The following is a 16,551-nucleotide window of genomic DNA, read 5'->3' as shown; positions in this document are numbered from 1 at the left end:
CAAACTTTTGCCACAAAGTTGGAACCACAGAATCGTCTAGAATGTCATTGTAAGCTGTCACATTAACATTTCCCTTCCCTAGAGCTAAGGGGCCAAGCCCAAACAGTTAAAAACAGCCCCAGACCATTATTCTTCCACAAAACTTTACAGTTGGCACTATGCATTGGGTCAGGCAGCATTTTCCTGGCATCTGCCAAACCCAGATTAGTCCGTCGGACTGCCAGTTGGTGAAGCGTGATTCGTCACTTCAGAGAACGTGTTTCCACTGCTCCAGAGTCCAATGGCGGCAAGCTTTACACCACTCCAACCAATGCTTTGCATTGCGTGTTGGGATCTTAGGCTTGTGTGCGGCTGCTCGGCCATGGAAATCCATTTCATGAAGCTCCAGACGAACCGTTCTTGTGCTGACGTTGCTTCCAGAGACAGTTTGGAACTCTGTAGTGAGTGTTGCAACCACGGAAAGACGATTATTACACACTTCAGCACTCAGCGGTCCCGTTCTGTGAACTTGTGTGGCCTACCACTTCAAAATAACAGCACTTACAGTTGACTGGGGCAGCTCTGGCAGGGCAGAAATGTGACTAACTGACTTGTTGGAAAGGTGGCATCCTATGAAGGTGCCATGGTTGAAAGTCACTGAGTTCTTCAGTAAGGCCATATTACTGCCAATGTTTGTCTATGAAAAGTACATGGCTGTGTGCCAAATTGTATACACCAGTCAGCAATGGGTGTGGCTGAAATAGCCCAAATCCAGTCATTTGAAGGGGTGTCCACATACTGCTGTGTATATATAGTGTAGCTTACAGTGCAGCAGACTAGCCACCATGTTGGCACCTGACGCTCCATGGAGAGAAAAAAAGAATTTGACAAAGATTGAACAGTAGCCACATATTGCAGCTCATCATGTAGAAATATTACAGATTTAATCCAGAGATTTATGGGCTGGGCAGAGGGCACCCACACACACAGTGAGCACGCATGGCAACGGGGCAACGGTGGCCGTTTGACCCAGTTGTTACTGTCGTGTGTGTTGTTATCCCCATGGCAGATGGGGACCTGGTAACCCAGACTGTAATACCATAATAGAACTGGGTTCCCCCCACATACACAATGATACACACACACACACACACACACACACACACACACACAATAGTACACACACACAGCTGTGGAACGGCTGTTCATCCCTTACTTGTCCTCTCACTCACACACACAGCTGCCCTTCTTCTTGCCACACCACCACCAACAGTTGGCTCCATCACCAGCTCATACCCACACAGCATGGCACTCCACACAGCATGGCACTCCACACAGCATGGTGCTCCACGACACACACACACACACACACATACTTCCACATCCCCAATACAATCTGTTGCCTTTCAGTCCACATACCAAGACTGCCCTGCCCACCCTGCCCACCCTGCCCATACACCACATACCACAACAACACATGAAGTTACTGCATGGACCAGCGAACCGAGGGGTTAGCTGTAGGGGTTAAATAAAGGGGAGGGGTTAGGGTCTAGGGGTTAATGTCAGACTGGGTGATTATACTGTATTTTTCAAGGGGCGACATCAAGGACTGTACCACCTGTGATAGTGACTTTGTCCTTCAGACCAGACGTGTAAAGGCAAGGAGGTCTTTCCAGGCTGCTAACATGTGTTTTACTGCCGGCTGCTTGTGGGAACATGATGACCGAACAAAGAGAGATTCATGGGACAGGAGAGGGAGTAGCACTCTGTGTAGCACAGAGGCATGGTAACTACCATGTTGGTGCATGTGTGAACCTTTGTGTCAGTGGGGTCACACGATCATGTGAAAGGAATGTCATGACTGGAGTGAAAATGCATTGTAAACTATTCAACAAAAACTGTTGGTCGGATCTTTTTTTTTGTCGCTTTGATGGCATTCGATAAAATGCATAGAAGGAACGTGGAGAGAGAGGCCTCTGTAGAATCTCCTTTGGAAAGAGCTGTGTAGTTGTCTTCCCAGTCCCCACAGCTCAACTAGAGCCAGGTCTCCTCATTAACAATGTAGGCATTAGTAATAGAACCCTGGCCTCCTTTCAATCTCCCTCCCCCCTTTTCCCCTTTTCTCTCCCTCCTCCTTTTTCCCCTTTTCTCTCCCTCTTCTCTGTGAGCTGTCATCCATCCAGATCTGAGCTGTAATCTGTGAGGTTATACAATAGTTACCAGACAGGAAGGAATATGACAAGATATAAAACCTTAATAGAAATGTTTTGCATAGAGTATAAATTATTCTGTCTGTTTTCATGTCAGCTCTATCCTCACATTGTAACCCTTGACCTTAATTGATTAGTCCCCTGACCTGATTGTGAATGAGTGGGGGGGGGGGGGGGGGGTTGTGTGGTTTTGTGCTGCTTAAGAGTTCCCTGGCTGGCACAGGCCTGTTTTGGTGGCTTTTCTCCGGGTCTCAGTTGGAGCGCTCACAGACCACAGTGACGAGACTGAACACGTCTCTACACATCATATACAATGCACTCGGTGAGGAGGGTAGGGCCCTTAGTTCTCAATGGAACTGAATGGGTTAGAGACGTTCCTTACCTCTAATACCAGGAAGAAAGAGGGGAAAACACAGAGCGAGAAGTACTACAAGGTCTATTTTTAGAAGACAAGTTTGTATAAATTTAAGTTAGATTTATTAGAGAATTAGAAATATATATACTCACACACACCCTTCGCTCTGTGGCAGCTTCTCTCTAGGTTGTGTGTGTGAGTGTCTGGGTTTATAGGGTAAGAGTCTGAGGGAAGACTGTAGTGGCAGCTTGCTGTAAGACTCCTGTAAGACTGAGCTGTTACCTACCACCCAGGGCTGTAAGACTGAGCTGTTACCTTCCACCCAGGGCTGTAAGACTGAGCTGTTACCTACCACCCAGGGCTGTAGTAAGACTGAGCTGTTACCTTCCACCCAGGGCTGTAAGACTGAGCTGTTACCTTCCACCCAGGGCTGTAAGACTGAGCTGTTACCTACCACCCAGGGCTGTAAGACTGAGCTGTTACCTACCACCCAGGGCTGTAAGACTGAGCTGTTACCTTCCACCCAGGGCTGTAAGACTGAGCTGTTACCTACCACCCAGGGCTGTAAGACTGAGCTGTTACCTACCACCCAGGGCTGTAAGACTGAGCTGTTACCTTCCACCCAGGGCTGTAAGACTGAGCTGTTACCTTCCACCCAGGGCTGTAAGACTGAGCTGTTACCTACCACCCAGGGCTGTAGTAAGACTGAGCTGTTACCTTCCACCCAGGGCTATAGTAAGACTGAGCTGTTACCTACCACCCAGGGCTGTAGTAAGACTGAGCTGTTACCTTCCACCCAGGGCTATAGTAAGACTGAGCTGTTACCTACCACCCAGGGCTATAGTAAGACTGAGCTGTTACCTTCCACCCAGGGCTGTAGTAAGACTGAGCTGTTACCTACCACCCAGGGCTGTAGTAAGACTGAGCTGTTACCTACCACCCAGGGCTGTAGTAAGACTGAGCTGTTACCTACCACCCAGGGCTGTAGTAAGACTGAGCTGTTACCTTCCACCCAGGGCTGTAGTAAGACTGAGCTGTTACCTACCACCCAGGGCTGTAGTAAGACTGAGCTGTTACCTACCACCCAGGGCTGTAAGACTGAGCTGTTACCTCCCACCCAGGGCTGTAGTAAGACTGAGATGCTACCTTCCACCCAGGGCTGTAGTAAGACTGAGCTGTTACCTTCCACTCAGGGCTGTAGTAAGACTGAGCTGTTACCTTCCACCCAGGGCTGTAGTAAGACTGAGCTGTTACCTACCACCCAGGGCTGTAGTAAGACTGAGCTGTTACCTACCACCCAGGGCTGTAGTAAGACTGAGCTGTTACCTACCACCCAGGGCTGTAGTAAGACTGAGCTGTTACCTACCACCCAGGGCTGTAGTAAGACTGAGCTGTTACCTACCACCCAGGGCTGTAGTAAGACTGAGCTGTTACCTACCACCCAGGGCTGTAGTAAGACTGAGCTGTTACCTACCACCCAGGGCTGTAGTAAGACTGAGCTGTTACCTACCACCCAGGGCTGTAGTAAGACTGAGCTGTTACCTACCACCCAGGGCTGTAGTAAGACTGAGCTGTTACCTACCATCCAGGGCTGTAAGACTGAGCTGTTACCTACCACCCAGGGCTGTAGTAAGACTGAGCTGTTACCTACCACCCAGGGCTGTAGTAAGACTGAGCTGTTACCTACCACCCAGGGCTGTAGTAAGACTGAGCTGTTACCTACCACCCAGGGCTGTAGTAAGACTGAGCTGTTACCTTCCACCCAGGGCTGTAGTAAGACTGAGCTGTTACCTTCCACCCAGGGCTGTAGTAAGACTGAGCTGTTACCTACCACCCAGGGCTGTAGTAAGACTGAGCTGTTACCTACCACCCAGGGCTGTAAGACTGAGCTGTTACCTACCACCCAGGGCTGTAGTAAGACTGAGCTGTCACCTACCACCCAGGGCTGTAGTAAGACTGAGCTGTTACCTCCCACCCAGGGCTGTAGTAAGACTGAGCTGTTACCTACCACCCAGGGCTGTAGTAAGACTGAGCTGTTACCTACCACCCAGGGCTGTTAGACTGAGCTGTTACCTACCACCCAGGGCTGTAGTAAGACTGAGCTGTTACCTACCACCCAGGGCTGTAGTAAGACTGAGCTGTTACCTACCACCCAGGGCTGTAGTAAGACTGAGCTGTTACCTACCACCCAGGGCTGTAGTAAGACTGAGCTGTTACCTACCACCCAGGGCTGTAGTAAGACTGAGCTGTTACCTACCACCCAGGGCTGTAGTAAGACTGAGCTGTTACCTACCACCCAGGGCTGTAGTAAGACTGAGCTGTTACCTACCACCCAGGGCTATAGTAAGACTGAGCTGTTACCTACCACCCAGGGCTGTAGTAAGACTGAGCTGTTACCTACCACCCAGGGCTGTAGTAAGACTGAGCTGTTACCTTCCACCCAGGGCTGCCTGTCCACCTGTCCTGATGCATTACACCAACATCAGACTGAATACTGACAGTGACTGCCAACATGCATGTCTATGGTTCTAGAATAGACTGCATTAGTGTTTCTCAACCTTGATCCCTATGGACCCACTCACTGTGTGGATGCTAGTCTTCCCGGCTCCAGCTGGTTGGAGCTAGCTAAGCCTGACAGGTTGACGTCACCTTCCCTGAGACCTGAAGTGAGTCCCTCCTGAAAGGTGACCACAGGGTTTTCTGGTTTTTACTGATGGTTGATTTGGCAGAGCATGGTATCAAACCTAAACAGGTACATAAGCATTAGTTAGAAGCAATTTATCATCACTGCAAATAGTTTTTATTAAAATGAGTTAAGAATAGAGAGAAATAAAGTATTTTTTTAAGCTCACCTTGGCAGTGGCGATTTTAGCATGTAAATCTTGGAGGGGCAAACTCAAGAAAAAAACATATGCATGCCAGCAAAGCCACACTACACAATGCTAAACAATACATTAATTGCATTATAACAGTGACAAACGGTGCCCACAAACTGTTAGGGCCTACATAAAGCTGTCCGAACAAAAGAGCTTTCTTTTCAGCACCAAGTAGTGAATCCTTACAACTGCTACACCTTGCTATCAGCGAAGCCTTGTCTGGTATCAAAACAGTTAATTCAGCCTCATTTACTGCCCTTTAAAAACACATAGATGATATGGCTGACTTGCTTAAACAAATGTGGTTTCTGTTGACAATTGAGATGTACAAATGGGACGACGAGCAGATAAGAGGCCATTTCTATTAAGACATTAATGAGCGAGCTAGGACAGACAGTCAATATAACTATTTGTTCAGCACTTTTGAAAGGTACAGCGACAGAATTCAGAACATGGGCCGTTCTTACAGTATTCTCCCGGTACACCAAGTCAGAACCGTAGGATAAATAAAGGAGACATATAAGCAGACAATAAAAGCTCTTACAATATTCATGATTACATTAATCTAAAACAGGCTATAGGCCACCAAGTCAGAACAGTAGGCGGAATTATGAGGGTAAAAGGAACAAATTATTAAAGTGATGACCATGGGCTACTAACAGCTTGCGACATAATATACCCTTTGCATTACTTTCATAGCTACAGTGTATATATGTTACCTATGTGTACATATGTTACGGCTCTTGTCGCAATGAGGATCGGACCAAAGCGCAGCGTGGTAAGTGTTCATGATTTTTTTTAATCAAAACACTCAAACAAAATTACAAAGTGAAAGACGAACAGTTCTGTAAGGCAAATAAACTATACAGAAAACAACTACCCACAAAAACCAGGTTGGAAAAAGGCTGCCTAAGTATGATTCCCAATCAGAGACAACGATAGACAGCTGCCTCTGATTGGGAACCACACTTGGCCAAAAACAAAGAAATAGAAATAAAGAAACTAGAATGCCCACCCTAGTCACACCCTGGCCTAACTAAAATAGAGAATAAAAGCCTCTCTATGGCCAGGACACCCTGGCATATTACATCATTGATGCAGCAGCACACAAGACATTTTTGGACTCACCTTGTTGTGCTGTGCTCACTTCAACAGGAAGGTGGCGCCGCGGTCCTTCGTGGGCGAATTTTGTCATTAAACTTTGTCCTCAAAGTCTGGCATTCTCTGGATTTATGGTGCTTTCAAGACAACTGGGAACTCAGAAAAATCATGACATCAGTGATCTTCAGGTCGGAGCTCAAGAAAGAGGCCCGAGTTCCCGACTTGGAATTCCGAGTTGTATGACCGTATTTTCCCAGTCGGAGCTTGTTCAGAGTTCCCAGTTACGAGTTTCCAGTTGTTTTGAACGCGGCACAAGTCATGTTGGATTGACAGCATGGCCAATGTATTCAACCATAGTGTTGAATGTTTATCCTTTTAAGCTTGGAAAAGAGACCCTTAAACCCAGACTTGGACCACATACCCACTCGTCTGAATAGCAGGCTAGTGATTGCTTTGTAACACTTTCAGTTAGCCACTGATTCCTTCCAAACCACTCATGGTTGAATTTGCGATTTCCAACTTGTTGTGTAATTTTCATGACCGATGAGCACCGATACGTTTTATCTTTAATTTCTCTTCATATGATAAGGATTGAAAAGGATTTGCCAGTAGATTGTCGACTTGATTCTGGTCATCTATGAACGTTTGAACATCTTGGTCAGGTATCTTATCTCCACCCAGCACAGCCAGAAGAGGACTGACTGGCTACCCCTCAGAGCCTAGTTCCTCTCTAGGTATCTTCCTAGGATCCGGCCTTTCTGGGGAGTTTTTCCTAGCCACCGTGCTTCTACATCTGCATTGCTTGCTGTTTGGGGTTTTAGGCTGGGTTGTGCTTCCAGAGATTCTGGGTTCGAGCCCAGGCTCTGTCGCAGCCAGCCGCGACTGGGAGGCCGATGGGGCGGCGCACAAATGGCCCAGCATCGTCCGGGTTAGGGAGGGTTTGGCCGGCAGGGGTATCCTTGTCTCATCGTGCACTAGTGATTCCTGTGGCGGGCCGGGCGCAGTGCACGCTGACCAGGTCGCCAGGTGTACGGGTTGGATATACATTGTGTCAAGAAGCAGTGCGGGTTGGTTGGGTCGTGTTTCGGAGGACGCATTGGCTCTCGACCTTCGCCTCTCCCGAGTCCGTACGGGAGTTGCAGCGATGAGACAAGACTGTAACTACCAATTGGATACCATGAAATTGGGGAGAAAAAAGGGGTAAAATAACAAAAATAAATAATAAAATAATTTTAAAAAGCAAAAATAGAGACCATTTTTAACATTGTTTGCAAACTGATATGCAAAAGGTATAAATAACATTCAACATTTTTTTTTTTAGCTAAACAGCTGGGGCTCAAAACTGCAACCACCCCTTGAATGATGGGTCGCCACTGCACCGTGGCTATATCTAGACAGATGAAAATCCTGGTTTAATGACCCACTGTTTTATAAGCTCTTTATCCTGGAGATGCTACTGTTGTTGAAACAATGGTCTCTCTCTACCGTTTGTGTGAGAGTTGGTGTTCATGCAACCGTCAATGTCTCAACATACCTTGGTGATCCTTTGATGCTCTTTCAGCCTATGTGGGTAGATGTGTGGGTTTGTGGTTCACTCTGCCCTGGTGTGAGAAACATCGGTGGCTTTTACTGGGACAATCAGTGGGATTCGTTTCCCAGGCAGGGCCTGGACACACTAAAAGATGGAGGGAGGTGGGGAGTGGGAAAGTGTGCATGTTTAATCCCTGGCATAAAGACCCTGAAAATACCAGTGATGTCAGAAGATGTTGGCCAATGTCTTCAGTGACTGTTACAGATCATACTAAAACTGGAGAAACACGTTGAACTATGTGTTTGTTTAGTAGTCTGATCCCATCCCTCAGCACACATGATGCCACAGCACCATACACTACCCCCTGCAACCACCCTCACCTCTCACCATACACTACCCCATGCAACCACCCTCACCTCTCACCGTACACTACCCCCTGCAACCACCCTCACCTCTCACCATACACTACCCCCTGCAACCACCCTCACCTCTCACCGTACACTTCCCACCTGCAACCACCCTCACCTCTCACCGTACACTTCCCACCTGCAACCACCCTCACTCAAATACTGTATAACTGTCATCTATTGTTGTAAATACTGTGTTACTGTATCTGTCATCTCTTGTTGTAAATACTGTGTTACTGTATTTGTCATCTATTGTTGTAAATACTGTGTTACTGTAACTGTCATCTATTGTTGTAAATACTGTATGTAACGGTCATCTATTGTTGTAAATACTGTGTTACTGTATCTGTCATCTATTGTTGTAAATACTGTATGTAACTGTCATCTATTGTTGTAAATACTGTGTTACTGTATCTGTCATCTATTGTTGTAAATACTGTATGTAACTCATCTATTGTTGTAAATACTGTATGTTACTGTAACTGTAGTTTATGTTTTTTTGTCTCTTATCTTCCAGATGACATCATGCAGCAGGAGAGTGATCGTCTGTTTGCTGCAGACATCGATCCTGACCTCAGGAAACGGTTTGCTTTCCTCTCAGGTCAGTCTTTTTCTTTTCCCTCCTTCATAGTTACCTCTCATAGTGGTTCAATCCCAAACATCCGAGTGAGCCAATCCCAACGCTATGCCAAGGCCCTTGAAGATCTCCCTTCACAGATGGAAAAAGCTTAAGCAATATGGCAGAAGCTAATAACAGTGAACCATCCCCAAAGCTGACACAGCCACTGATGAAGCAGCAATCATATCACGCTGTATGAGAGAAGTAGCTGAGTGAAGTAGCTGGCCTAAACATCAAAACATAATCCGTCAGCATTTTCCTATTTATAAAAGTACAGGAATAGCATTCTGGCTGCCAGATAGAGTACAGCAGTGTTGTTCAAACTGATTTCTGTTGTATGACTTAACTAAATGACTTAACTAAACTAAGACTTTTGCAACGACCCGACCTTTGGGGGTAAACTGAGGAAAACCGTTCCACACCAGACCCATATTTCCAAAGAGTTGGGCCAACTCAGTTTGTTCTGTTACTACGGCGATGCCAACCCAGATAGGGCCCTACATCGGGTTACCACGGATAATAACGGCACGGAGACGGCCCGTGAATAATTAATCGACACTGCGATCCACTTGGCAACCTGGCCCGGCAACAGTTAGAAGAGCCAAGTATGTGTGGCACTATGTGCTGCTGTGATTGGCTGCTGAGTGTGTGACTGAATTTAACACTCCACCCGTTGAGAGCGAGAGTGTGTCTCTAAATGAATTTCACGAGGTTCGGTTCCTAACTGAATTTCACGAGGTTCGGTACCTAACTGAATTTCATGAGGTTCGGTTCCTAACTGAATTTCACGAGGTTCGGTTCCTAACTGAATATCACGAGATTCGGTTCCTAACTGAATTTCACGAGATTCGGTTCCTAACTGTATTTCACGAGGTTCGGTTCCTAACTGAATTTCACGAGGTTCGGTTCCTAACTGAATTTCACGAGGTTCGGTTCCTAACTGAATTTCACGAGGTTCGGTTCCTAACTGAATTTCACGAGGTTCGGTTCCTAACTGAATTTCACGAGGTTCGGTTCCTAACTGAATTTCACGAGGTTCGGTTCCGAACTGTTTTATGGTTGCTGTTACATGTCTTGCCCGGGAACCTGTTCTTAGGTTGCGTACAGTCTGTGTAGATTCTGTTTGTCTTCACATCTCTCTGTCAGTGTGTTTAATAACTCCGTGGTTGCCAGGGGTGATGCGTGTGTGTGTGTGTGTGTTCATGACAGCTGCCCACCCTCTGATGAGGAGTCACATGAGCACACAGCTAAGTCTGATGAAGATGATCCTTGGTCTAGTTGTAATTCATACTTCTACGCTACAGCCTTGGTACGCCACTAGAGTGACTCCAAGCCCAGCGGGTGAGAGTGTGACGCAGCGATACTGTTTTAGCTGTGTCATTCAAGACTCCTGCTGTGTTCCTGTTCCTTCCCGGTTCTCTCTGTATGTCCTCTCCCCTGGAGGTTGTCTGTGTCTCCAGGCCTTGTTTTGTGTTGTAATCATTAACCTCTGGTCCTCCTCTAGTCGCCTACTCAGGCAGGTGTCTGCCAGACACACATACACACATGGGGCCAGATGGATCAGGGCACAATGCTCTGCTTCTGCTCTAGTTTTCTGGTACCAGATGGATCAGGGCACAGTGCTTTGGTTCTGCTCTAGTCGTCTGGTACCAGATGGATCGGGGCACAGTGCTCTGGTTCTGCTCTAGTGGCACAGCTGGTACCAGATGGATCAGGGCACAGTGCTCTGGTTCTGCTCTAGTGACACGGCTGGTACCAGATGGATCAGGGCACAGTGCTCTGGTTCTGCTCTAGTCGTCTGGTACCAGATGGGTCAGGGCACAGTGCTCTGGTTCTGCTCTAGTGACACGGCTGGTACCAGATGGATCAGGGCACAGTGCTCTGGTTCTGCTCTAGTGGCACGGCTGGTACCAGATGGATCAGGGCACAGTGCTCTGGTTCTGCTCTAGTGACACGGCTGGTACCAGATGGATCAGGGCACAGTGCTCTGGTTCTGCTCAAGTGGCAAGGCTGGAACCAGATGGAACAGGGCACAGTGCTCTGGTTCTGCTCTAGGGACACGGCTGGTACCACATGGATCAGGTTACAGTGCTCTGGTTCTGCTCTAGTGACACGGCTGGTACCAGATGGATCAGGGCACAGTGCTCTGGTTCTGCTCTAGTCGTCTGGTACCAGATGGATCAGGGCACAGTGCTCTGGTTCTGCTCTAGTGACACGGCTGATACCAGATGGATCAGGGCACAGTGGTCTGGTTCTGCTCTAGTGACACGTCTGGTACCAGATGGATCAGGGCACAGTGCTCTGGTTCTGTTCTAGTGGCACGGCTGGTGCAGAGATTCAAACAGACCGCCTGTCTGTTTGTCTCTACTCACACCTGTTAATTTCTCATTCCCTGTACCCTCCTCTAGCACTAAATCAAGTCAAATTTGATTTGTCACAGGCGCCGAATACAACGGGTGTAGGCTTTGCCGTGAAACGCTTTCTCGCGAATCCTTTCCCGACAACGCAGAGTTAAAAAGGAAGAATAAAAATAGAAAAGACTATTATTGCAGCCTGCAGAGCCGCAGTAACACCAGGCTTTGTGAGAGAAGACAGATCCTGTATCTCATCCTCTAATCTTCCCCTCCCCACTCAGACCGTCACATGATTCCTTCGGGTCAATGGTCCTCAAAACCTCTCCTCGGGACCCCCAAACGTTTCACAAAGGGCTTGATGATTAGCTGACAAGTTGAATCCGGTTTGCTAACTGTGGGATAGTTAAAATACATGGAACAGCTGAGGGTCCCCAAGGAGAGGCTGGAACCGCTGCTCTGTGTGTTCATTCCACTGGGGTGGGTTAGCTATATCTATCAGAAGAGTAATGGACATTATGAATATGGTGTACATGAACGTTTTAAAAAACATTAAATTAAAGGGTTCTAAAGCTTGTCACTATGTCTATTCTGTGCGGGTCTGAAAGGGGGATATGGGGGGTTGTACGTGCTTTCTAGTTGAGGGCAAAATTATTTCCTTGTTGAACAAATGTAATCAATTAATCAATCAAACGTCCCCAATTTCTTTCCCAGGGGGCCGAGCTGAGAACGGCAGTCCCATCATCGTGTTCCCAGAATTCCCTGCTTTTGGCGAGCTCCAGGAGGAAGAGTTCCACAACGTGCTGACCTACCTGACCAGTGTGCCCAGGTGACACACACAATGCATTGCACACTCTGATGCTTGAGCTTGTCATTACTTTGTATAGTTGAGGAAATGGTGTGGTAACAATGCCAACCAGCAGATGTCAGTGTAGAACTATTTTCACAGTTCCTTTGTCTGAACAGAACAATGAATCTCCCTACAACAAAGTGAACTTGTCTTATGCAGGACTGTATCTTAACCATTATAGTTGGCATCTATATTACACCTCAACGTTGCTGCAACTGGTACATGTGGTGTATGTCCTGGTACACGTGGTGTATGTCCTGGTACATGTGGTGTATGTCCTGGTACATGAGGTATATGTCCTGGTACACGGGGTGTATGTCCTGGTACACGAGGTGTATGTCCTGGTACACGAGGTGTGTGTCCCGGTACATGAGGTCTATGTCCCGGTACATGAGGTCTATGTCCCGGTACATGAGGTATATGTCCCGGTACATGAGGTGTGTGTCCCGGTACATGTGGTGTGTGTGTACGGGTACATGATATGTATGTCCTGGTACATGATGTGTATGTCCTGGTACATGATGTGTATGTCCTGGCACATGAGGCGTATGTCCCGGTACACGCGGCGTATGTCCCGGTAGACGCGGCGTATGTCCCGGTAGACGCGGCGTATGTCCCGGTAGACGCGGCGTATGTCCCGGTAGACGCGGCGTATGTCCCGGTACACGAGGCGTATGTCCCGGTACACGGGGTGTATGTCCCGGTACACGAGGCGTATGTCCCGGTACACGAGGCGTATGTCCCGGTAGACGCGGCGTATGTCCCGGTACACGAGGCGTATGTCCCGGTACACGAGGCGTATGTCCCGGTACACGGGGTGTATGTCCCGGTACACGGGGTGTATGTCCCGGTACACGGGGTGTATGTCCCGGTACACAAGGTGTATGTCCCGGTACACGTGGTGTATGTCCCGGTACACGAGGTGTATGTCCCGGTACACAAGGTGTATGTCCCGGTACACGAGGTGTATGTCCCGTATGTCCCGGTACACAAGGTGTATGTCCTGGTACATGAGGTGTATGTCCTGGACGTATGTCCTATGCTAGTCCTGTTTCTATACAGGAACTGCCTTTTTGTCCAGATATCCCACAATATTCTCTATCTCAATAGGAATTCCTGCTATTATCAAATGTTGAATAACAAAAAAAAAGTAATAAAATGGACCATATCCTCCCCTCCCCATTAGCTAATGGTGAAACCTTTAACCCCTGACTCCTGTGGGAGTTGGCCGGAGGGGGGGGGGCTTGGAGAGACGGAGCATGACTGGTGTGGAGGACAGGAGGTGGCGGTGTTAATGAGAGACTCCCTGTGTATCTAACGGGGTCTGTTAGTTAAAAGACTCCAGGGCTCAGCTGCTATATGGAAGCAGTTTGTCATAGAAAGGAGTTCTGTAAAGATGTAATTCCAGACAAATTTGAATTGACAAAACAAGAAAGAACATATATATTTCTAAGTAATATAGTATCATATACTATCCATTCGTTACAGCCGGTGGGAACCCATCTGTATCAAATGCATGAATGAGATTCTACCTGAGATGTATATATTCAGTTGTGGTGTGTGACTGGGTGATGACATGTGTGATCATGAGCTCACATGTTACTAAGACCAGAGGGTGTTCATAAAGCAGACAACTCTCCTGTGGATACTGCCGCCCTCCAGCCCCATGTACCTCTGATGTGAGAGATAGATGGATTCTCCAATTACCTTGAATGAACTACAGGACAAAATAAAAACTCTCCAACCCTCAATGAAATTATCAAATATACAGACAACAAATTCCAATTAGCTATACTAAAACTCTTTAACATCATCCTCAGCTCTGGCATCTTCCCCAATATTTGGAACCAAGGACTGATCACCCCAATCCACAAAAGAGGAGACAAATTTGACCCCAATAACTACCGTGGGATATGCGTCAACAGCAACCTTGGGAATATCCTCTGCATTATCATTACCAGCAGACTTGTACATTTCCTCAGTGAAAACAATGTACTGAGCAAATGTCAAATTGGATTTTTACCAAATTATCATACTACAGACCACGTATTCACCCTGCACACCCTAATTGACAAACAAACAAACCATAACAAAGGCAAAGTCTTCTCATGCTTTGTTGATTTCAAAAAAGCCTTCGACTCACTTTGGCATGAGGTTCTGCTATACAAATTGATGGAAAGTGGTGTTTGGGAAAAAACATACAACATTGTAAATCCATGTACACAAACAACAAGTGTGCGGTTAAAATAGGCAAAAAAACACACACATTTCTTCCCACAGGGCCGTGGGGTGAGACAGGGATGCAGCTTAATGCCCACCCTCTTCAACATATATATCAACGAATTGGCGAGGGCACTAGAACAGTCTGCAGCACACGGCCTCACCTTACTAGAATATGAAGTCAAATGTCTGCTGTTTGCTGATGATCTGGTGCTTCTGTCACCAACCAAGGAGGGCCTACAGCAGCACCTAGATATTCTGCACAGATTCAGCCAGACCTGGGCCCTGACAGTAAATCTCAGTAAGACCAAAATAATGGTGTTCAAAAAAAGGTCCAGTCGCCAGGACCACAAATACAAATTCCATCTAGACACCGTTGCCCTAGAGCACACAAAAAACTATACAAACCTTGGCCTAAACATCAGCGCCACAGGTAACTTCCACAAAGCTGTGAACGATCTGAGAGACAAGGCAAGAAGGGCATTCTATGCCATCAAAAGGAACATAAAATTCGACATACCAATTAGGATCTGTCTAAAAAATACTTGAATCAGTTAGAACAAATTGCCCTTTATGGTTGTGAGGTATGGGATCTGCTCACCAACCAAGAATTCACTAAATGGGACAAACACCAAATTGAGACTCTGCATGCAGAATTCTGCAAAAATATCCTCTGTGTACAACGTACAACTGTCACGTCCTGACCTTAGTTCCTTTTGTATGTTTCTATTTTAGGTTGGTCAGGGCGTGAGTTGTGGTGGGCATTCAATGTTTTTGTTCTATGTTTGGTATTTCTATGTGTTTGGCCTGGTATGGTTCCCAATCAGAGGCAGCTGTCAATCGTTGTCTCTGATTGAGAACTATACTTAGGTAGCCTGTTTTCCCACTCTTGTTTGTGGGTGGTTGTTTTCTGTCTAGTGTATGTCACCTTACAGAACTGTTTCGTTTCTTCCATTCACTTCATTATTTTGTTTTGTGTGTTCAGTTAATAAATGAACATGGACACTTAACACGCTGCGCATTGGTCCGATATTTCATACTCGTCGTTAGACGATGAAGAGATCCATTACAACAACACCAAATAATGCATGCAGAGCAGAATTAGGCCGATACCCGCTAATTATCAAAATCCAGAAAAGAGCCGTTAAATTCAACAACCACCTAAAAGGAAGTGATTCCCAGACCTTCCATAACAAAGCCATCACCTACAGAGAGATTAACCTGGAGAAGAGTCCCCTAAGCAAGCTGGTTCTGGGGATCTTTTCACGAACACAAACACACCCCACAGAGCCCCAGGACAGCAGCACAATTAGACTCAACCAAATCATGAGAAAACAGAAAGATAATTACTTAGCACATTGGAAAGAATTAACAAAAAAAATGAGAGAACTAGAATGCTATTTGGCCCTAAACAGAGAATACACAGTGGCAGACCACTGTGACTGACACAAACGTAAGGAAAGCTTTGACTATGTCCAGACTCAGTGAGTATAGCCTTGCTATTGAGAAAGGCCGTCGTAGGTAGACCTGGCTCTCAAGAGAAGACAGGCTATGTGCACACTGCCCACAAAATGAGGTGGAAACTGAGCTGCACTTCCTAACCTCCCGCTAAATGTATGACCATATTAGAGACACATATTTCCCTCAGATTACACAGATCCACAAAGAATTTGAAAACAAACCCGATTTTGATAAACTCCCATGTCTATTGGGTGAAATACCACAGACCACAGTGTGCCATCACAGCAGCAAGATTTGTTATTTATTTTCCCTTTTGTACTTTAACCATTTGCACATCGTTACAACACTGTATATAGACATAATATGACATTTGTAATGTATTTATTATTTTGGAACTTCTGTGAGTGTAATGTTTAACATGTTTCCCATGCCAATAAAGCCCCTTGAATTGAATTGAGAGGAGAGAGAGGGGGTGCTTTCTTTCTCTATTGTGCTTCCCTCGCTTTCCTTCTCTTTCTCTGTGCCTCTCCCTTTCTCTCTCACTCTTGCTTTCTCTCTCTCTCTCTCTCTAGCGCGCTCGCCAGACCAAAA

The 16,551-nt window shown here is 46.6% G+C and overlaps 1 protein-coding gene across 11 annotated transcripts in view; it reads left to right on the top strand.

The window, feature by feature from the left end:
* LOC139373068 (mcf.2 cell line derived transforming sequence-like a) overlaps nt 1-16,551 on the top strand; it is a 66,060-nt gene that overhangs the window by 19,498 nt on the left and 30,011 nt on the right. For all 11 annotated transcript variants that reach the window (XM_071113121.1, XM_071113128.1, XM_071113122.1 and 8 more), the window contains 2 exons: nt 8,977-9,060; nt 12,144-12,258. In XM_071113121.1, coding sequence (XP_070969222.1) covers nt 8,977-9,060; nt 12,144-12,258 — 199 coding nt within the window. The remainder of the gene's footprint in view (nt 1-8,976; nt 9,061-12,143; nt 12,259-16,551) is intronic.

The sequence above is a fragment of the Oncorhynchus clarkii genome, chromosome 18, assembly GCF_045791955.1.
Source record: "Oncorhynchus clarkii lewisi isolate Uvic-CL-2024 chromosome 18, UVic_Ocla_1.0, whole genome shotgun sequence".
Classification (NCBI taxonomy): Eukaryota; Metazoa; Chordata; class Actinopteri; order Salmoniformes; family Salmonidae; genus Oncorhynchus; species Oncorhynchus clarkii.
This window is presented reverse-complemented; position numbering and strand designations above follow the sequence as displayed.